The 22,331-nt window shown below is 42.3% G+C and overlaps 1 protein-coding gene across 2 annotated transcripts; it reads right to left on the bottom strand.

Annotated features, from left to right (window-relative positions):
* Positions 1 to 7,171: 7,171 nt before the first annotated feature.
* On the bottom strand, positions 7,172 to 20,642 carry ldb1b (LIM-domain binding 1b). 2 transcript variants are annotated; one of them, XM_035638441.2, is made up of 11 exons: positions 20,485 to 20,642; positions 14,324 to 14,426; positions 13,291 to 13,335; positions 12,918 to 12,993; positions 12,716 to 12,818; positions 12,421 to 12,593; positions 12,023 to 12,145; positions 11,792 to 11,875; positions 10,373 to 10,496; positions 10,146 to 10,294; positions 7,172 to 9,369 (listed from the first exon to the last, which is right to left on the bottom strand). In XM_035638441.2, exons 1-11 carry the CDS (start codon positions 20,516 to 20,518, stop codon positions 9,139 to 9,141), a joined length of 1,245 nt encoding a protein of 414 aa, XP_035494334.1. In that variant the 5' UTR covers positions 20,519 to 20,642; the 3' UTR covers positions 7,172 to 9,138. The 2 variants fall into 2 exon arrangements, with proteins under 2 accessions (XP_035494334.1, XP_035494333.1); XM_035638440.2 differs by lacking the exon at positions 20,485 to 20,642 and adding an exon at positions 10,742 to 10,798.
* Between the last annotated feature and the right edge of the window lie 1,689 nt (positions 20,643 to 22,331).

Raw genomic sequence — 22,331 nt, 5'->3', positions numbered from 1 at the left:
TATACCTTTTTTCTAATTATTATAAATAAATTCGGAAATCGTACCAAACAAGAACATATAACCCACACAGTTATATTCATAAAATTTTATAACATATTGAAACATCACACATGACACATAGAACATTTAACTAAAGGATTTAGTAAAATGTACTAGAGGAAAGTTTTGAGTTTAAGCTTAAATATGGAGAGGGTGTCTGCCTCCCTGACACAAACTGGGAGCTGGTTCCGGACCAGAGGAGCCTGGTGGCTGAAGACTCTGCCTCCAATTCTACTTTTAAAGACTCTGGGAACCACAAGTAGTCCTGAGTGTACAGGGCGAAGTGATCTATTGGGATGACATGGAACTAGTAAGATATGATGCAGCTTGATTATTAAGGGCTTTGTAGGTGAGGAGCAGGATTTTGAATTCTATTCTGAATTTTACAGGAAGCCAATGCAGGGATGCTAAAACTGGAGAAATATGATCTCTTTTTCTAGTTCCTGTCAGAACTTGTGCTGCAGCATTTTGGATTAACTGGAGGCTTTTCACAGACTTATTGGGGCATCCTTACAGTTATGAATTACAGTAGTCCAGTGCAGAAGTGACAAATGCATGGACTAGTTTTTCAGCATCCTTTTGAGATAGGATATTTCAAATGTTATTGATATTGAGCAGGTGAAAGAAGGCTGTCCTAGAGACTTGTTTTATGTGCGAGTCAAAGGACATGTCCTCGTTAAAGATAACTTCAAGGTTCCTCACAGTAGAGCTGGAGGCCAAGGATATACCATCCAAGGTAACTATATGCTCAAATAATGTTTCTCTGAGGTTTTTAGGGCCTAGTTTTGTCTGAATTAGAAGAAAAAAAATTATATTATTATTAAATTATTATCACGTATTATTAAGTCATCCAGGCCCTTATGTCATTAAGATAGTCCTGAAGTTTGTCTGATTAGTTTCATCGGGGCTTCATAGATAAATACAGCTGGGTATCATCTGCATAGCAATGGAAATTTATGTGGTGTTTTCTTATAATATTGCCTAAAGGAAGCATATATAAAATCTGTCCCAGCACAGACACAACACCTGTGAAAGTTGTGACAGGATGTAAAAGACATAAAAGAAGTGGTTTGATGTCAATAAGTTCATAAATGAGTGAGCAATTGAAAATACAAACCTTGAAATATGCATATTAAGGCAAATCCCTCACTGATATGGATGCTTTGCAATTTTTCTAGACTTTTTTCACAAACTAACAGCTGTGAAAGATGTGACAGGATGTAACAGACATATATAATACACATGCATATCTCACTGGTAAAGGGGTTGAAAACTACACTAAGATGTGTTTGTTTCTGTTTTTCTCTGTTATTGTTTTATATTACGTGTTAAGTTTTACCGTAAATGTTATCCTTTGTTGGCTGTGCCTTCGTGGTGATGCTCGGGGGCCGGCCCTGGCGAACAGAATGTACTTATTTTAAAATATTTCCACTCTGATAATCATGACTACAGATAATGTACTCAAATGTCCATTTCACAATTTGTGGCAAGGTAAGATGCGGCATATAAAATGGATGATTTATTCATAGTATTTAGATTTTTGATGAATTTGTTTTATTTTTCGCTTGATCGTAGTTTCACATACTCATGTTGCTTTTTAAAAGGATGGTTTAGCAGACGGTTTTATTCCTGATAATAATAACGAATAATGATAAATTACTGTTTGTTGATAGTAGTAAGTTGTGCTTTAATCTGATGGAGGCTGTAAGGTTGTGTTTTCACTGAACTTCTTCTTTTACTTGTACTATATCTTGTGTGACTGGAGCAAATCATTGTAACCTAATTACATAATTCATCCCCCTTTTCCATAGTGTCAGACAATGTGAAAACATGGGTCAAAACATGGAGGGAACTTTGATTTTATAGCCAGAATGCAGGCTCTAGTGAGAGCATATACTTCTACTGCTTGTAGACCATTCATCAAAAGCAACCAGGTATTTGTTATCTTTAAATCCATTTTGAATCAGTGTCTGCTTTAAATCTCTAAAGAAATGTGAGGGTTTGACAATATGATAAAAACATGATACAGCAAGATTTCCTTGCTGTATCATGTTTTTAGTGGCAGACGTGTTCAAGATGCGAGAAGGCCTCGCAAATGTCTTTGGACCAACCTGGCACAGTTTTTTCAAACATGTTTATTTATTTATTTGTCTTATTTCCATTGCTTAATTTTTTTGCATTTACCCTCATTTGTCGCGATTTATTTAATTCTCAGTACCCTTTGATAATCTGCACTTGACTTTTCTTTTTATCTGCTGGTTGAAACAGCACTGTTGATGCAATGGTCCTTTGAACAGTTTTGTATTATTTGAGAAAATGATGAATAAAGTTATAAAAATATATGTATATATATATCCTACACAATGCAGTTTTAACTGGCCTAAAGGTTCTTTTTGTAAATCGTACCCATGAATTTTGGTGTGGCCCATGGGCTCCATAGCGGCCCCTTATATTATTGAGTGTTGTACCTGACACATAGCGTCTGCTAGGAATTGGAGGTACATGGTCCCATCTGAACCAAATAAGGCTCCAACAGCTGTCAAAGTCTTCCTGAGATTAATCCTGTGGTTGATTTTCCTGGAGGGTCCTGTAGCGCTTCTCTGCCCTTTATGAGGTGTGTGTGTGTGTGTGTGTGTGTGTGTGTGTGTGTTGGTGTCATCGGTCATGTGGCCGTAGTATGGATCTGCTGAGTCTTTCCTCCCGGGAGCGAAGCGTGGTCCTCCGGTTGGAAACCATAGACTGTATATAAAGATGGACGTAGCGTCCGTGACGTCACCATAGGCCGCTTTTAAACCACAAAGTGGGCGGCTCAGCAGCGACTCAGCCGCCGCCATCTTGGCAGGGCCCGACTCCTCCTTTACCCGGCTAATCCAAATATGGACAAAGAGGTGGGCCTACCTCGAAGCTACCCAGTTAGCTGAGGCTAAGGAGCTAAGCTAATAAGCTAGGCTAAGTGCTACACCTCGATACGAGCCAGCCTGCGCCCGGGGCCCAGAGGCCTCACTGGGTCGGTGATGACTGCGGTAGCGTGAGCTCCGGTACCAGTCGTCACAGGCCAACATTACATGTGGTTAGCAACACTGTAACTATGCAACAAAATTATGAAATTATTATTTATGTTACTGAAATTATAATACACTGTCTTAAAACCTGCATCAACGTTTTTTAAATCTATATAAGTGGTAGTTTGCACCACTATATTTTAATTCTAATAAATTAAATCAATTAAAGGTCAACTCAACAGAAGTAACGTGATGGTTAGAGTTCCTGACCTACAGTAAATGTTTTATTGACACTTGTTTGTGGTCATAGTTTTTATTGTCATTTCTTTTTTTAGCCTCTTAGGGACACACACACATACACCAAACAAGAAAATATCAAATCTACAATTCCCCACACCACTGTCGTAAACAGTGGACATATCAAGTTTTCACACTGACAGAAGTCCGTGGTTGTCTTACCCTACTGTAGACTTTCCTGTGCGAAATTATCACTTTGAACAGACTGTAAGACAGGCACTTTTATATTTGTTACAAGATGTTTATTTCTTTCAGCACATTGGTTGTTGTTGAGTTCACCTGTGATGCTTCCACTTGCTGCACAAATCAAACTGTAAGTACCAGTCTTGGATGCTTTAAAGTTATATAGTCTGTCTTCAAAAAAATGTATTTAGAGACTATATTCTGAGATGTAGCTCTTTTGTTCCATTTAATCCTACAGATGTGACATAACAGTTATGTCGACATAAAAAAGGGTGCTGCGCTCTATAGTGGACTATATATTTTTCTCTATAATTTTAATATTGTCCACCTTTTTGTGTTTTGTTCCTTGACTTAAAAATAAATCTGAGAGTTAATCTATAACTTCTGGTTCTGGCTCATAAATTATGTTTATATTTTCAATATTTTTGTCTTTAATACTGTCTGAATATGTGAGATTTCACATTCAAATCTGATTATTAATTGACAAAGAACTCTTTGACAATACAGATAATACATTAAGCATTAACAGGTTTGTGATTTAAATATATTTTTAAGACTGTAACAATACATGCAATGATAAGAAACGAGTGTTGAATTTTTCTTCTTTGCTGTTGGAGACAGATCATGGTCCTTCAGGCATGTCCTTCCCTAAAAACAATAACAAGACACATAAAATGTTTGTAAAGTTTGTAAATAAAGTTTGTGTGCTTATGTTCTGTAGATATTAAAGGGTATATTTGAATATAGTTTTAGATTTAACAGTGTACTACCAAGACAGTGAATGTACGGTACAATATGTATAAAGTATTTAATTGTTATCAAAGCTTCCGGGCACCGTAGGATCATGTTTTGTTCTCATGTTTCACTTGAGCATTTTGTTTTTACAAACCATATGTGGAGGAAAAGTGTAGTTGTCACTCTATCATAAAGAGTATTTGCATTTAATGCAATGAGATGTGAAGGTTGGAAAAAAAAGTGTTCTCATGTTGCTTGATTGGTAAAATCTTCATTTGCCCTTTTGCATCAGAGGAACATTATACGTTACTGGTGTCAGTAAATTTGCCTAAAGAGTGACAGCACAGTCTATTATATGTATTATGTCATAATGCAATGAATATTAATGTATTATGTTCAATACTTCAGTGTAAACTAATATTTAACTTGATTCTTTGAGCTACGAAAACGTACCTGGGGTCAGTGCTGAAGTGATGAGTCAGAGTTCAGTTCTGCCTCATGTTGAGCTTCCACTGGTCCTGTCTGTCTGGATCACCTGGACGAAAACTTAACACAGACAAATAGATTTACCTCCTTAAACATCCCATAATAACACTTTAGCAAAAGAAATAGAGGTGGTGGACGTCAGCTCCTAAATGGTCTCTTGTGTAGTTACAGCTCTATTTCATACATGTATTTTTTCTAACTTCTCTGTTACGACAACTGACCGCAGAGCAGGACCATATTATTCATCCGGTGGTTGCTTGAAATTTCCCCGCAAGGCACCGACTCCACAAACACGGTCGAGGAGTCACGTTCAATGACTGGGGATTAGCTCAGGTGACCCCAAGCACGGCCAGCGGTTATTTTGCACGTCCGCATTGGCTTCACATCTTAGCCTCAGAGTTGGCCCCTAGTTGGAAATTTCTTCTCGGATCACAAATAAGGATTACAAATTCAAAACTCAAAAATCTAAATTAAAAAGTAAAGAATTAACCCTAACCCCTCAAATGCACTATCCATGATTATGGATTGAAAACCATTGGTAGAATCATGAGTCTGCATTAATCCTGTGCTTTTGTACCTAGTTATTAATGTCCTAACAGGCACAGTTCTAACATATGCATGCATGTGTCGTTGACTCATCCAAATCCAGCCACTCTTGTTTAGTTTCTGGCTGCCTGGGCTCTGCTGCATTAAGCTTATAAGCCTAACTCACACTTATGGAAGATAAGAGCAACAACACAACTTAGTTTTACACTTTGACCACTTTCATTCCAGCATTCACATCGTTATATTATTCACTCAATTTATTTTTTTTGAAAAATATGTTTATTAAATTTGTATACATAATCAACACAACACTACAGCTCAGACATAGCACTAGAAAAGAAAAGAAAAAAGTTGGTAAGAATTAAAATATAATCCATCTATCCCTCTCCCTCTCTATCCTGCAGCATCGAGAAAATAAAATGGATAAATAAATAACAAAAAAGGGGCATATAGACAAATAAGGTTACAGGGGTACAAGGAACAAAAGACAGGCTTGGCCGATTTAGGAAACCCCCATAAAATAGCAGATGAGAGTCTGGGACCAATATAATTCAAGTATGGATCCCAGACCTCCTAGAAAGCGACCACTGAGGAGTTAAGCATACATGTAATGTATTCACTAGGGATAGTCCATTATAAGGTTGTGCTAGGATTTTTTGGGGATGGAGCAGCATCCTTTATCCAGAAAAGCAAAAATATTTTTCCTCGCAGCAAAAGTCAGTATATTGAATAACTTCCTGTGCTTATTATTAGTGATATGGCCGTCCGGGAGGCCAAGTATGAGGCACATAGGATCCATCAGTATTGAGACAGCAAAAATAAGAGTTTCCGACATGGCGCTGTCCCTGACTTTCACCAGCAGAGGTCCCCATCGAGTAATGACCCTTCTTTTCGATACACTCGTGTTGAAAACTTCGCCGGTTCACAAAGCGTCACTTCGCCATCACTTGGTTCATGGTCTTAAATGTGTCGGAGAAGAGCAATGTACAGGAATGGAAAGTATACACGTGTTACGTGAGGAAGGAAGAATACTACTGGTTCGCTCTTCCCATTCAATAGTAAAATGATCTCCCTTATTAAAGGAGCACTTCAGAGATGTTCAAACACATCTGAATCAGAATCAGAATCAGAATCAGGTTTATTGCCAGGAAGGATTTTACACCAACGAGGAATTTGTTATGATGTGGAAGGTGCATAAACAATAAACAAACACTGGCTATAATAATATATACAATGTAAACAACAGAGACATAAAGTGTTTTAAAAGGTTTTAAATATGATCAATGCAAGTTTATTTGTCACAGCAAGGCAAGTCAAAATACTTTATAGTGAGCAAGACCTAACTTTATAATTACAAAAAAATAAACAATAAGCCCATAATATGCTTGCTTATTACATATATTGATACTGGATTTTATACCGCATTGTCACTGTTTTGACCTGTATCTTCTCGTTAAAAAGTAACTGTGATTAATGCAGTTTGGCTCTTCGTTTTTTTCTCTCGTCACTACAATTGTATTAATAATTGTGCTCTAGTGCTGCACTGAGATCTGAAATTGTAACAGTCTATTTACATGTCCTAGCTATCTCATAGCAGGTTTTAAGCAGATCAATATATCTTTTGACACCCTATGATGGCTATAGTTCATTTTTAATCCTGTGCAGCTGAAGACAAAGCCTTTCACACATACTCATGCATCTCCCGTGCTGCTGCCGCCCTCTGCATTGCACATTGCCTGCTGTCCGGCTGCACAGGAAAACCATTGCAGCTGGCATCGTGTGAAGGCAGCAGAAACCATTACATTACCACCAGCACCATCTGGTGACCAACTCTTTGAGCCGCAGCCTGGCGTTCCCCTGCATCAACGACAACAGTGACTCTCTTAAAGTGAAAATGTATCTTTTTATTGGTACCATACATTAATTATCAAGGGCAGAAACTAACCAAATCAAAAAATATATATCAAACAATGATTTTTCTACAGGGTTTGGAGAAGGTACAAGTCACCATTCAAACTCACTCACAAAACTCAGCTGTTGCTGGAATCAACTGTAACAAAATGGAAATGTACAAAAACAATAACATTTTTAGTCAGACTTTACAGACAGATTTGCTACCAAACTGCTGCCGACTGAACTTAATGTGAAGCTGGTTTTAGGACATGTGTGTATGATGGATGGTTTCACACCAATGGTTATGAAAGAGTTCACAGAAATTAAAATGTGACAAAAATTAAATAAAAATAAAAATCTAAGTTAATATTCATAGAGCACATTCACTTGGCATCAAGCTGAAAATTTCAGTACGCAAGACTGGGATGAATGAAAAGTGATTAATCACTTCCTGTATGGATGAAAACATATGTGAATTCCTGCCAAAATAAATTAGAAAAATAAAAAATAAACTGAACGTGTAAAATCGTCTCTCCATGGTGCCACTGTACCCCCCGGGGATTTTGCAATTTAATTTACACAAGTTTTAAAAAAGAGGGAGGAGGAAAGAGAGCAGGTGGGAAGATAAAGGGGACGGGTTCATGAGTGTTTTTTCTCCTTTTTCCTATTTTTGTTTTCTTTACATTAGATCGGGATGGCTTTAGGTAAATCTAAGTAAGAATACATTTTATTACAGTCAGACAGAACTTTGCTACTACCTTAAATATACAAGCACAAATACACAAAAATTCAAATCTCCAAAAACGGAACAAAAGACAAAATAAAACATCCACACTAAATTATTTCTCTTTTATAAACATAAAAGATAAAAACAATATATTTTAGAAGGGGGAGGGATAAAAGTCCTGTGTTGCTCCTTGGTCTGTAGCTTTTCAGTATTGGTAGAAAATAAAAAAGTAACAATTGAAATGAAGGCGTTTAATACAAATTAAAAAACATTCTAGGGAAATATATACTGTATAAAAACTCTTAAAATGTGTAACTGTGTGTGTGTTTGTATGTGTAAGTGTGTGTGTGTGTGTGCATGTGCATGTGTTGTACATGATCTCTGTTTGAAAGACTGCATTCACCGTAGTCTAATCAGAGATGGCTTGGGCACTGCGGGACTCAAGATCCTTCAATCACCATGTTGATTTGGGCGTGTATCTGTCCATGTGGGTGACGTTTCCCTCGTGCCACATTTAAACTCTCCCACTAGTGTGTGAATGTAAATGGTTCTAGAGACTGATTCTAAATTCTGGTCCATCTGCTTCAGCAAAGCCACGAAGAAGCTCACACTACCCCCCTTATCTTTCCTCTCACATACTACACACACACACACATTCGCGTACACATTTATACTCTATTAATACACATTACGAGTGACGTGTGCGTCGACAGAGCGGACCAGAACTGAGAGCCATGTTAATAGAGGACGGGTGGAGAAGTCATCCCTAAGCAACTCTCCACCATCTTGAAGGCCCACTGCCAACCTTCCCCTGCACCCCACTCCTTCCTACACGTAAAAACTTCAGTGTGGATAGTTCAGTGTGTGTTCACTTCTCCCCCAGATTATTATCGCCGCTCCTGCTTGTTCACATCTAACAGGTTGCTGTCCAAACAGAAAAATATTCAAGAGGAGATGAGACATTTTGTGCATGAGATGAGGAAAAGGGAGACGGAGGTGGGACACAGTGCCTAAATATTAAAACTTATAAAACTTCCTCTGGCACAGAGGCTGACGGACTGAGCTCCACTGGGCTACCTGTGTGTGTGTTGAATCTGAGCTCTACAGTGATGCCTCGGGTTGGTGAGCAGATGATGGACTGTTGCTTATGCGCTCGTGGCTATCGGCGCGGGATGGGGGCTGCAGAGGGACAGACAAGGGCCTGTGTTGAGGTTGTGGGGCTCTAGGGCTCTACTGCGATGCCTGTGAGGTGGGGTTGTCGCTCTTGCTCTCCTGGCTGGAGGGGGCCTTGTTGTTCCAGGGTGAATTGGAGCCCAGCGCCGGAGAATTGTTGAAGCTGTCCTCGTCGTCAATGCCGTTGGCCGCGTCAAACTGCGTGTTCTCCAGCCGTGTGATCAGACGCTCGTCCTCGTCACCGAACTCCCCTCCCATCAGAGTGGGCTCACCCACCACCATCACATCCTGCAGAGGTGCAAAATAGCAGCGTTAGACTTACTGTAGAAGGGTTAGAATTACTATATTCCAGTGGGGAACAAATGTCCTGACAAAAAGACAGTGAGTTTGTTGGTGTAACACTGCAAATGTCCCCATTGCGGGACTAAAAGGATGATCTTAACACTGAAATAATTGTTTGTTCATCTTCTTGTTGTTGTGAATTTACCACTCCAGCCAGACCTCGAACCCAGGTCCTACGGTATGGGAGTCGGACACACTAACCACTAGGCAAAAATCGCAGAGTTGCAGCACTTCCTGCCAGCACGTCTCTTAAAGTGTAGACAGTGATGTTTACAAACTGCACTCGCAGTGATTCCTTTTTGTGTAAACTGTATACAAGCCTTCATCTTCATTTTATATTTTCTGACCAGGCGACCTTTGGACCTTCATAAAAAAAGTTGTAATGGACCCACCCTGATTCCAGTCTTGTCTCTATTATCTGGCGACATATGTGATGATTAACTTCATGTCCTACTTCGTATGTATCGTTATCATGATTATTTTTTAAAGATTTCTTGTAAGTGCATGTGGGACTACTTTATTTAGACACTGTACATATACAGCATTGTATAAGAGACTGAGTGTGTCTCACTTTTACGGCAGCATCCAGTGTCATCTTTATTTGTTTCGTTATTTCGTTTCACTGTCATTTGAGCTCCCCACAATGAGTCAATGAAGCAGTTTATCAATGAACACAGATGTAATAGCACAAAGCTGAAACTAGATGTCAGTGATGGACTCACTGGGACTTGGCTGGACAGAGGGAAGCCGCTGCCCGGGCTCTTCTTTTTGTTGTTGTTGTTGTTGTTAGTTCCTCCTCCCCCGCTGATGGTGCTGCCACCAGACATCTTGCGCTTCCGCCGTTTGTTAGGGGGCTGTCTTGATGGCTCAGCTGCAGGGGGGAGAGAAGGAGTGAGTAACAAATACATATAGTTTCACAGTTGTGTCTGTCTGTCTGTTGTTCACCTACCTGGTGGTGCCACCATCCGCTGCCACTTCTGAAAGAGGCAGGTCTTGAGGCAGTCTCTGGGGCTGAGGCTGTATGTCTTGTGTCTGGACATCAGCTCCTGCATGGGCTCAAGAATCACACAGAGCTGGAGGAGGGAACAGAGAGAAGCAACAGGTCAGAGGTTACACTTTGTTTGAGATCACAAGAGATGCTCCGATTGATCAGGCAGCATTATTATTGGCTGGTGTTCAGCACACGCAGATAAACGACTCAGTGTTTTTACTGGAGTTTATATTTCTATCCATCCTCCCATGGACCTCAGCTGGTGCTGCAGAGTGTGTTTGAACAGTGTTGGACTCAGGACGCAGGCGGTATTGTGACAGCTAGTACCTGGTGAGAGCTGAGGCCCGTGTTAACAGTCCCACATGTTGTTCTGGATGTTTCAGCCTTTAACATAAAGAGTGTGAGGAAACATGTCTGAATCACACTTTGAACCACAACACAGGTTCTTGGCTACTTTGTGACTTCAGATACCAGCAACAAAACCACAGTGGGACTCAAGATGCAACAAGCGTAGGGCTGTTATATGGATGGATGAGCTGATTTACCACCAACAACTCGGAACTGGCAGTTCTACTAGGTGTCACAAAGAGATGTAATGGCCGATTGACTGATTATTCACACAGTATGGCAACGGACAAAGAGCAATCTAGAAAATAAAAGAGTAAATGGGGTATAGCTTGCAAGATAATTAGATAGAATGGGTTAATTTTGAAATTTCTAGTAGCATTAAGCAATATGTCAATAATGTAGTAATGAGACTCTAATTGCTGTCATTGAAAGTTCATTAACTGTAATAATTCATAAAGCACAGACATCCACTAAGGAGGCTTGGGCTTGGGGTGTGTATATGAACAATATGGGGCCCCACTCATCAAAACACAGCTCTACAGTGAAACTCTGTCTCAAACTCTCTGATTAGTATCTTTAATGTCTCAACATAAACAGTCAAATATTTAGGTTTCACTTTTGAGTGTCCTAAAGAAGATTCATGCCAATATTCATCAAGCTGATCAGCTTGTATGATTTGAATTTCCCCCTCGGAGGATCAATAAAGGTACATCTGCCCAAACTTGTTTGGGGTCGGATAAAATGCTGACCGATAAATTGGATTTTGTCATCATCGCAATAAACTCATCCCAAAAGACTGTCTGAAATGAAATGAATTTAGAGAAAAAAATTATTTCATTTACACACACCATGCATTCATGCAGGGTTTCATACTATTATTAGTATATAATACGAGCGTCAATGAAAAAAGATCTGGATATGGTGAATTGTCTTGTAGTACATATGACATTATAATATAAAGTTATGACTAAACTATGACAGGACTATGATCCGACATCAATCTAAAGATAAAAAGTTGCGCTGACTTACTCGGAGGTAGTTAAGGGTGGAGTTCGACAGGCCACATCTTGTTATATTTTTGGACAGCTGGTCCAGCATCTGTGGGTCCTGGGCCTGGAACATAAAACGGACAGTTCAAAAAAACCCTTTCATGAACTTACCCATACCTTAACCATAACCTAGTCTTTAGTTTGAACTTTGGCCCCAAAGGCAGCCTATGTCGTACAGACAGCTCATGTGTGCCAACGTGCATTCACTCACATGCATGGCCAGTATACTGCGGGGGATGAGTTCACGGTGTTGTCTGATGCTGAAGTGCCACGTCTTTATCCTCATCATGTCGTCAAACATGAACTCCAGGTACAAGCGCCCCTCTACACACACCTGCAGAATTTCAGAGGACTGAGGTCAGTAACACGCAAGTGAACCGGGACAATCGAAACAGGGAACAGAACAAACTGTACCTCTGTTCACAGATTTATGGCAAAAGTTACATGTGGGCATATGAGATATCAAGATCCCCTTTGTAATGTGTTGAACCCTCTTTTAAAGGAGTGTTTCACAAGATTTAGAGACAGATATGTTGTCAAGATGGAAGTCATTCTACTGTTAGAGGTTTCGAACACGTGTCTAATCCCTGCACATGAACAAAAACACACCTGTGTGAACATGGGCTTCCCATTCTGAGTGACCATGGTGCACTGATCACAATCAAGGGAGACAAAGTTATTGTGGAAGGACTCCTTGGGATGTTTCAGCACATAGTAGAGCTCAGTGGCGCCACCCTCAAATATACTCCGGAAGTACCGTGGAATCAACGTCCGGCCAATTGCTGGTGAGGAGGGAGAAACATGGGAATGAGAAAAGTATGGTACAGCCTTGGCTCAGTATACACTGTCGATCTATGACTGTAGGAACAGAGACACGAAATGTTCCTGTGACTTTGCTCCTTACTGTAACGTTTGGGTCCGTCCTCCAGACAGAAAGTGATGGTCAACATGGCATCGTCTTCAAAGAATTCTGTAGTAAATGCATCCCACCACAGGTTATCACACTCCTACAGAGGGGAAGAGGTGAGGAAAAAATAATCAGTCACCAACACCATTTCTTGATTGTTTTTGTGTGTGCATACAATATGTGGCTGTGTGCGCCGAACCTCTGTCCAGTTCTGTAGCCGTTTGTTAAGTTCAAATATTCTGTAGTCTGTCTGGTTGCCATATGGTGTGTGCCTCCTGGACGACCATACATAGACAGGAGGATGTGGAGAGAAAAAAAAAAGCAGGTCAGGAGTTGAGAACATTTAGCTTCTGGTTTTATGAAAGACTGAAGTGAAATAAAGAAAACATCCTGATCACTACGTGGCTATTGCTCTCATGGCTTCTGCACTTTTAGGGCTGTTTCACCACACGTCACAGACTAAATGCAAAAGCTGAGATAAGAACGTAACTTCCCACGACCTTATCTATGCCTGTGTAATTATTGCAGTTTTCTCAGCAACTGGAGATAGTGGGAAAATAATGCAGTCTTACCCTATTCCTGGCTCCAGGTATGTGGGAGGATACATTGGGGTGGGACTGGAGAAACAACAGACAGACAGATTACTACATTCAGCTATAGCTCTTAGATGCCCTGCTGCTCCTGGAGCTTGTCTGTCTTTATGACCCTGGGACATGAGCCAAGCATGGCACAAATTAGATGATACAAGGAGACGGTAAATAGCAACACTTCTCAAATACACATAGATCAACTGTGGCTGATTTGCTTATTGCGAAAAGACAAGCTGTGAAATACTGCACGTAGTTCTATACGGGCACAACCCTCAACCTCACAGAGTCAACTTAAATCCATTTTTTGAAATAAAAATTAGTCTCACACAGACGCTTTTAAATTTTCACTTTGGTAATTCTAGCTCAATGGGCCTTCACCCGGATAATGGCTGGTGGAAATGGTAGCAGACCAAGATAAACAGGCTATGGGATCAGCTTTTCACTGACTGTCAAGAGACTGATAGTTGCCGTTCTTTGCTAAAATATCACCAAGAACGTTTCCTGCACACAAGGGAACCAAGACCCGATCCTTCCTCGGCTGTACCTGGATTTTACTTAAACTTTCTAACTAGTAAATCCCAGCAGAAACTATGAAAACAATTAACCTCAACTATCCACTGAACGTTGGACGAGAGAAACAGGCTGGGCAGCTCCGAAAATATAACATTCATCTGAACATCTTGAGCATCTGTTCCTGTGGTTTGGGAAACTCCTGAACAAATACAACCAGTGGCACTCTCAATTCAAATTCACAGATTAGTGCTGCTTATTGACGCTGTCCGCAAAACCACTTCCTATAGTTTGCTGATTGGTCGGTCAGCCTACCAGATACCAAGCTGAAGCGATTGTCAGTGAGTCTTTTCCAGATAAACATCTTGTTGCACAAACTGATCTCATAGTATTGAGGATGGCTTTACAAAGTTATACAATAAAAAGTATGCAGTAACGCAAGCACATGTAGGAGATGTTTAAAGGCTAGAACAGTGAACACACAAAAGGCAGACATAAAACTCACCCCACGTCTCTGTCCAGCATGGTGCCGGGGTGGAAAGGGGGGAAAGTGCTGCCGTTGGGGGGCTCCTTGGGGGAGTACAGCTTGAATGACTTGGAGGAACAGCCTGGAAGACAGGAGAGGAAAAATATTAAAGCATAAGTGCAATTTTCACTTCAGATGTTACTTAAAGGGGTAGTTACTAAGCCTTCCAGATAATAGCCAAAGAAAACTCTGGAGTGAAAGCTAAAGGAGACACAATGTGATTAATGTGTCAAACTTGGGAACAATGTATATTAATCCTGTACTGTAAACATTTTAAGACGTGTAGATAAAAAAAGAAAGTACATGACAGAAAGAACACAGAAGGTAGTTCTGGTGCCTAAAGTTGCTCCAACCCTTGGAAATAGTTTTATATGTTAGTTGTTTACTTTAAGTGTAAAGCTTACAGAAATCAAATGCATTATTTGAGGGATGGGAGGGCGCGCACACAGTCGAAAGTGGCCAGCATGGCCCTGGTTCAGTTGGCTGCACTGATTCACAGGTCATCCCCAATACACCGATCTTGTAACATGAAGACTCAAAACAACATGACACAGAGGAAGTTAGCAATGTGCCTTTTACCCACTCCTCATGAACAACTACAAAATACCAAACAACGGAGGACCAACATCGACTCCATTCGGGGGGACACTTAAATCCGGATGACACTCGCTCTCTCTCTCTCTCCCTCACACACACACAGAGCTGCAGCCCTTGTTGTACTCTAATTGCCCAGCTCCCCCATAAAGGCCATCCATGCATAGCGGCCTCTAGGTCACGACCCTTGCCGTCACCATGGTGAAGCCCCGCCTCATTTATGTCTATCTGTCTTGTCTCTGCATATTAAACATATCTCTGAGTGAGTGAGTGAGTGTGTGTGTGTGTGTGTGTGTGTGTGTGTGTGTGTGTGTGTGTGTGTGTGTAGTATAGACGTGTATATCTAGAGACATACAAGGGTTGTTTTTCAGCATGGGAAATTGTGACCTGAAAACGCGGCAGTGAGGTGAAATATATTTGAGGTATGTCTTCAGAAAATGCGAGAGAAGGGCAGCAGCCTCTTTGGAGAGAAACCTGCTGATGTGTCTGTGCACTGACAGCACAGCCCAACTCTGAACATTACGGAGACGCATCAAAGACGTGTTCCCAAATCTCTTATCAATCTTGTCTTTAATAGCAGCAGTTAAATCCCGGCAAGTTTATTATCTAGGTGGTTTGTACAGTGTGTTGTGTGTGTGCGTGTGTATAACAGCAGACGCGTGCCCTTTATAGCTGGAACATACCTAGAGGTATAAATGAATAACAGCAAGAAAACTTTTCAGAGAGGAGCACAGATCATCGAGGCAAAATGTGGTTGCCGTGCACGGAAACACCCCGCCTCGACTTTGTGTAGCTGTTTACTGTACGAGCCGGCGTCAGGGGCTATGCTATGGGCAGGATGCACCACCGGAGGAGGAAAACAAATGGGGTTGATAAATAAATAAATAAATAATCGATGGTTGCGTGTCCATTAGTTGTTGAGAGCTCCATTAGCTCCTCTCCTCTCCTGTTAGCGGTTAATGACAGGCGGTCACAATCACATCAACTGGACTCCACTTCCTCCAGTGGGAATCGTGCCCCCCCCCCCCATCCCCTCTCAGAACACTATATACATACACAAACACTTTATACGTGCACACGTCTTCCGGGGTCAGCGATGGTCTACCAACCCCTACAGGGCAAAGGTCATCGCCAGTGTTGAGAGATATGAAGGTGGAGGGGGGGGCAGACAACAACATTTGATCATCTCCAGACAAACCACAGACCCAATGTCCACCCCGCATTTTACAGCTTCTCCTCCAGACGAGAACCGAACCTGTCGCGGTCTTGGACATCTGCCCGCGGCACGAGTACCTGCCCTGCAGGCGGTAGCTAGGACAAACTGAAGCACTGACCTGCGTTGGTCAACTTTTTAAAACTAAACCAAAAAAACACCAAACAACGAAAGACTCCGAACGGCGCTTTATTTGCGGAGCAGCCCTTTAAACGACCTGCGAAACACCAGCGTTGTGCGTAAAGTGGAGCGGTCGAAGCGCTCGGTCTGCTTACAAAGGCAATTAGACGGGCAACAAGCGCACAATGCTAACGCTTAGCTCGCGGCTAGGCTAAACTGTCGGCTTGGGAGACCGCGTCGCCTTCCCGACGGACGCCGACCGGCCCCCGCGTCGACGAGCCGAGGGCGGACGGGGACGGGGCACGACGAACGAGCGGAGTTCCCCGGTCGCCGGCTGCGTGGCGCCGCAACACCGCCCCGCAGGCCCGCGGGACGGGCGGACGCCAGCCAGGCAGGACACCGTCAGCTACCCCGCTAGCTGGCGTTAGCCTCCGCTGCTAACGCCCCGGCGTCAAATCCCTGTCCGGCGACGGAAAAGCGGCGGAATCAGGCGAGAAGAAAACGCGCACCCGCCGCCGGACACTGTGGCCAAAGTGTGTGAGTGAGTGTGTGTGTGTGTGTGTGTGTGTGAGGGGGAAGCGATCCCCTCTTTTACCTGCAGAGAAGTCCAACCCAGCAGATTGATGTTTACAGATCCGTGATGAGGGACCGTGTGTACGCGCCGTGCGTAAGAAGCGATAGGCCCGCTGGACGGCGGTTGGCTGGTTGGCTGGACGCAGCGCAGCGACACAACACGTCCCCTCCGAGTGGGATCGATACAAAAAAAATAAAAAAAATAAAATAAAAAAAGATCTCCTCAAACCCCCCGACGCCGAGACGGAACAGGGCCTGGATCACGGGAGTCGGTCGGTTTATGTGTTGTCCCGCATGAGGCCTTGTCAGTGGGCTGAAGCCTGCTGTGGGTTTACATACGGACCCCGATGAGCCCTTTGTTCACGGGAGGACATGAACAATAGCTGTAGGCCCTCCTCCTCCTCTCCCTCCGCAATGCATTTACTCCTCTCTCCTGTGCCCAGCACCGCCAGCCGCCCTCTCCCCCCTCTACTCCTCCTCCTCCCCCACTAATGCACAACTGCACATAAAGCTTGTCTGGTAAGCATTTTTTTCTTCTCCTTCTTCTTCTTCTTCTTCTTCTCCTTCCTTCCTTCCTTCCTTCCTCCTCCCCGCATCCCATCCTTTCCTTGTAACTGACACTGATGAGAATTGTGCCAAATGCAGCCGCGTGGAAATGGGTGCGCGCGGGAAACAACCATCATGCCGACTGCAAAGTGGTTTTCTCATGTTGGCCTCATTAGAGCACATCAGCTCACTGCAAACAGCTGAACTCCACACAGTGACAGACATATGCAAATTATACAGTGGGTGAGTGCAGTGTGTGACACACACACACCCGGCAGATCAGAAGCCCGATAAGACAGAAGTAGATTAAGATCTCATCAAGAACTTTCATGTGAGGACAACACACCGGGCTTGTTTACATTTGATAATGTCTTTGAGTTTGTACACTGAACTGTCTCCAGGGAAGGCCAGAAAATCCAATATCACTGAGAATCTCTTCCTCTGCCCCCCTTTCTCTCTGTCTCTCTCTCTGTCTATCTCTCTCTCTGCACACACACACACGCACGCGCACACACACACACACACACAACACACACGCAGGAAGCACTAAGCCAAAAGGAGAATCCGATAGGCCGCTAAATCTGCTTAAATCGCCTCAAATTATAATCAGATATACAGATCACAGCCAGCAAGGTCTCACCCATATGGTCAAAGTTGGGTTATAAAAAGAACAAGGAGTATTAGGCCGGGGGCTTTTCATATACAGTATTTATGCATGTGTACGTCATTATGTTTGCTAAATTGACGTAGCCATCGCCGAGGTAGAAAGACGCGGCAGTTTCTGGCATTGTCGGCTACACTTTTGGTTGAAAAATACTTTCCTCTCAAGCACCTTCCCATGCCGATGATTATTTAAAGATGTGGAAGCCACCAGTTACTTAGAACATGGTTCTGATTTATACACTCCCCATGTACACAGGGAGAGAAAACACAATGTTTCATAAATGATTTATTCACTAATTAAGCTGCCCTTGTGAGCCGCTCTGTGGAAACAGTAAACTGCCTTTTACAGAGGCCGCCGTACAACTACACACCTGTGCAGAGCGGGTCACATTATTACAACATCATTCAACAATATGTTTTCATTGCACAATTTCAAATAGCGTGACCCCATAGATCAAGTGTGCATACGCAAGTCTTATTGTAAGATTTCAAAAATATGCAGTCCACAGTGATTGTGAGGAGAATCATGATCTGGAACAACTTGTAACAAAATGTATTTTAGAAATGTTATGTGGTCCGACGGATTCTAGTCTGTAGAGCAAGTCCAGGTCCAGGGTAGATGTCAAGCATCAGCCTCACTGCGTGTTACAGTTGAAAATTTGGATATTGTGAGCATGATCTGATATCGGGTTTTAATATACTGTATTGCCAAAGTGCACAAGTAAAATTTCTGATTGCCTTGTTTTAAATAATTCTTCAAATTTACAGTATTTATACATATTTTCTCTTTCAAAGAAAAAAAGCTAAGAAATAAAGGACAAACTGCCACATACATAGTTGCACCAGGACCAGGCTCAAAATTAAAACAATAATGAAAATAACAATAGTAATTAAATCTTTCAGCTGTATTAAAGTTAATACAATCAATGGAACGACTAACTCATTGATCTGATCTGCGAATGTCCGATGACATACTACACACTAATTATTCATGGGCCTCATAATCAAACCATTTGCTCCTTCATCTCTGATATTCTGACAGTTTTGAGACGGTGAAGTTGGGTGTAATGACCTTTCACTGTGCCTTTGTTTTTCCAGCCTTGTCAACTGTACTTTGTTTTCACATATTTGCTGTCTTGGATATGCACTCTCTGGCCATAACTCATGACTTCCTTACATGTGAAAAATGAAGTTGGCAACCCGAATGCAGACCTCTTTGCCGACTCTGATGTATAACATCTAGAATATGGTGAAGTGCAGTGTCTCTCCAGAGCCAGACATGTAGAGAGGGTAAGCTGCTCTCAGGCCCTTCTCTCACCCGAATCAACAACAAAGATGGTGATGGAGTTTATATATATATAAATAGATATAGATATATAGATATATACAGTATATATTGGTTTGACCACAGTAAGCCTGTGTTATGAGCACTTCACTGCTCACAAGGCTCCTGTCAGTCTTTTGGCAGCATCTTTGTGTGCCTAGTACCAGGGGGAGGTGTCGTCAGTAGTAGCTTAGAGTGTCTGCTGTGGGTGACTTATGTGGATTTGCCTATCTTACATTCTCTGGCCCCTGTAGCCATGGCAACACGAACAGTCAACGCTGTCACAACAAGAGAGAGGCTAAGAATCATCCATGGAAATGGACACACAAGGGTTAATCCCGTGTGTGCGTGCGTGTGTGTGTGTTCGTGCGTGTGTGTGCGCCTGTGTGTGTGTGTGTGTGTGTGTGTGTGTGTGTATGTCCAAAGATCACCCATTGAAATGGTACATGACGGGGTTAATCCCCAATGCACGTGTGTCTGATTGTGTGTGCGCTTGTGATGGGGTGATGGAGAGGAGTTGGGGGAGGTGGGGTGGGTGTGTGTGTGTGTGTGGGGGGGGGGGGGGGGGGGGGGGGGGGGGGGGGGGGGGGGTTGTATCTGGATAAGGCTTGAAGGGCTTACACACACCGTCTCTTTTCCTCTCAGGCATAGGGCAGGCCTTATCTTCAACCAGCACCCCGACCAGTCTTACAGACACACACACACACACAGCTGCCTAACCTTCACTTCACCAGCGCGCCTCATTTCCTCACTTGCAGTCACACATTCACACCTAAAGCCACAAATCCATGTATAATACGTGATTAAAGCTGGAGTGTGCGGCGGCTGAATAAACTCCCTTAAGTGCACAGTGTGATGTTTTCACTCAGCTTACACTTAAACCTACAAGTGCAACTTGTTTAATTCACCTTTGTCAAACTCACTCAAAGACGGAAGAGGCCCAAACTTGCACAGCATTTCTCTGACAAACCAGGAGATACATTACAACAATATTTTTTTTCTGTTTCTCAGCTGTTTTGTGTTGTTGTTTGACCTCTGGGATTCTGTAGATGAATCAGCTACAGTATGAGAAAGACAGAAAGGAAAAGGTCAGCAAGATAAACTTACCTTCTTCAGTTTCTAGCTGTTCTGACATCGCCATTTTGTCACCCACAAATGCACTTTCACAGCTGAACACTGATCTGACTCTCAGACTGGGTCTCCGTTTTCATGCCTGTCCCTCGCTCTGATATCTCCCATGTCCAGACTGTTAGGCTCAGGGGCACAAGGCGGGGGGAGGAAGATGCCTACGGTGTGTGTGTGTGTGTGTGTGTGTGTGTGTGTGTGTGTGTGTGTGTGTGTGTGTGTGTGCGCGCGTGCACGCATGTTCTCATGCACATGTGCAAATGTGTACAGCGTGCCACTTCCACTCACAAGTCAACAGGAAACTAAACGACACACACATCTGCCAGAGTTCTGATAACAACCGCCCTCCCCTCGAGAACAGTCTTCAACACTGATCTGAGGAGAGTCGCATGTTGGTATGGCAGCAGAGAAGGCCCTGTCCAAAAACTGATCCCAGCGTAAACACGAGGGCTGGCTAGTTAATGAGAGTGACATCAGTCAAGGGTTATTTCCTCATTTTTGCCCCAAACAGGAATAAAACAAACTCACTCCTGTTTTCATAAATTAGAATGACATTTCTTTCCTCAAGCATAATGCCAAAGCCACTGTTCACTTTCTTTTACCACTTCATAGTATTAAAGTCACACCCACCCACCCACTCCTTGATAAGAAAGCCAGCTACACTGTGGCTCCTCTCAGTGATCACTGTCAGCCAGATTTTATACATTTGGCAGCTCAGGCTTCTTTACTCTGTTCATGGATCAGATGGAAGGACAGATTCAGCTCTGAGAAACGATCCAAAGGACAAGCCGTCACTTTTTGGAAGCATCAGCTTTAATAGAGAAGTGGCCAACTTCAGCTCAAAAAGACACTGAGTCAGAATCACAGACACTTTGTGCCGTGGTACTTAAATTGACTTGGCTGCTTCTATTTTATACTCCTTTATACTTCTACTTAAATACATTTCATAGGCAATAAGCTGCAACAATAAATCAAGTAATAGACTTCTAAATCAATCGCCAACTATTTTGACAATTGATTCATTGGTTTGAGTAGTTTAATGAAAATTTCGAATTCAGAATTCTCTGATTTCAGCCATTTAAGCTCGAGGCCCTTTTGGCAGGTCCCTGTTCCAAAATGACATGCCCGAAATGAAATGAGTATATCTCAGCTAATACAACGTCTATATGAATAATCTTGGTAACTATATAAATGTAACACTTGTGAAATTTCAGCAGAAAATCAGTATAGATATTACTGGGTCATAGTGAATAAAGATGGAACACAACATAAATTAAACATTTCATGTTCAGTGAATATCCCCTGTGTAATAATGCATATGCAACCCATTCCTCTAGAAATCCATAGAACAACATCTGAACATTAACTGTGCCAAATTACATGCTGACAAAGTGAAGCAGAGTAAAGTTACAGGCTTTAGTAGGGACATGGTCAGATAGACTCTCAACATTGGCACAACTGTTCCATGTGAAGTTTCTCACTGCAAATTTAATTTAATTTTTAACTTATATGTCTCTGTAAGTGTGTTTTACATCTAATGCAATTGTTTTAACAGACGGGTGCTCATCTGTCTCTAAAAACGATCTTTGTAGTGCGATACAACGTTACATGGGTGGAGCTACAGCTCAGCAGCCCATTGGTCAATCGGAATGATTGACATGTCTATCGAAGCGTCAGAGCCAGTAGAATCGACGGACAGCCTCCAAATCCCTGTCAACAACGCCATTCGCTACCTTTGAGGTAGGTGAGCACAATGTGAGGAATTGTTATTGTGAAAAAACATCAAAGGTAAGACATAAGTTATGCATTCCGCTGTTTGATACAATCTT

The sequence above is a fragment of the Scophthalmus maximus genome, chromosome 8 (genome assembly GCF_022379125.1).
Source record: "Scophthalmus maximus strain ysfricsl-2021 chromosome 8, ASM2237912v1, whole genome shotgun sequence".
Classification (NCBI taxonomy): domain Eukaryota; kingdom Metazoa; phylum Chordata; class Actinopteri; order Pleuronectiformes; family Scophthalmidae; genus Scophthalmus; species Scophthalmus maximus.
The sequence above is the reverse complement of the archived record's forward strand: the minus strand, read 5'-3'. Positions and strand labels throughout refer to the sequence as shown.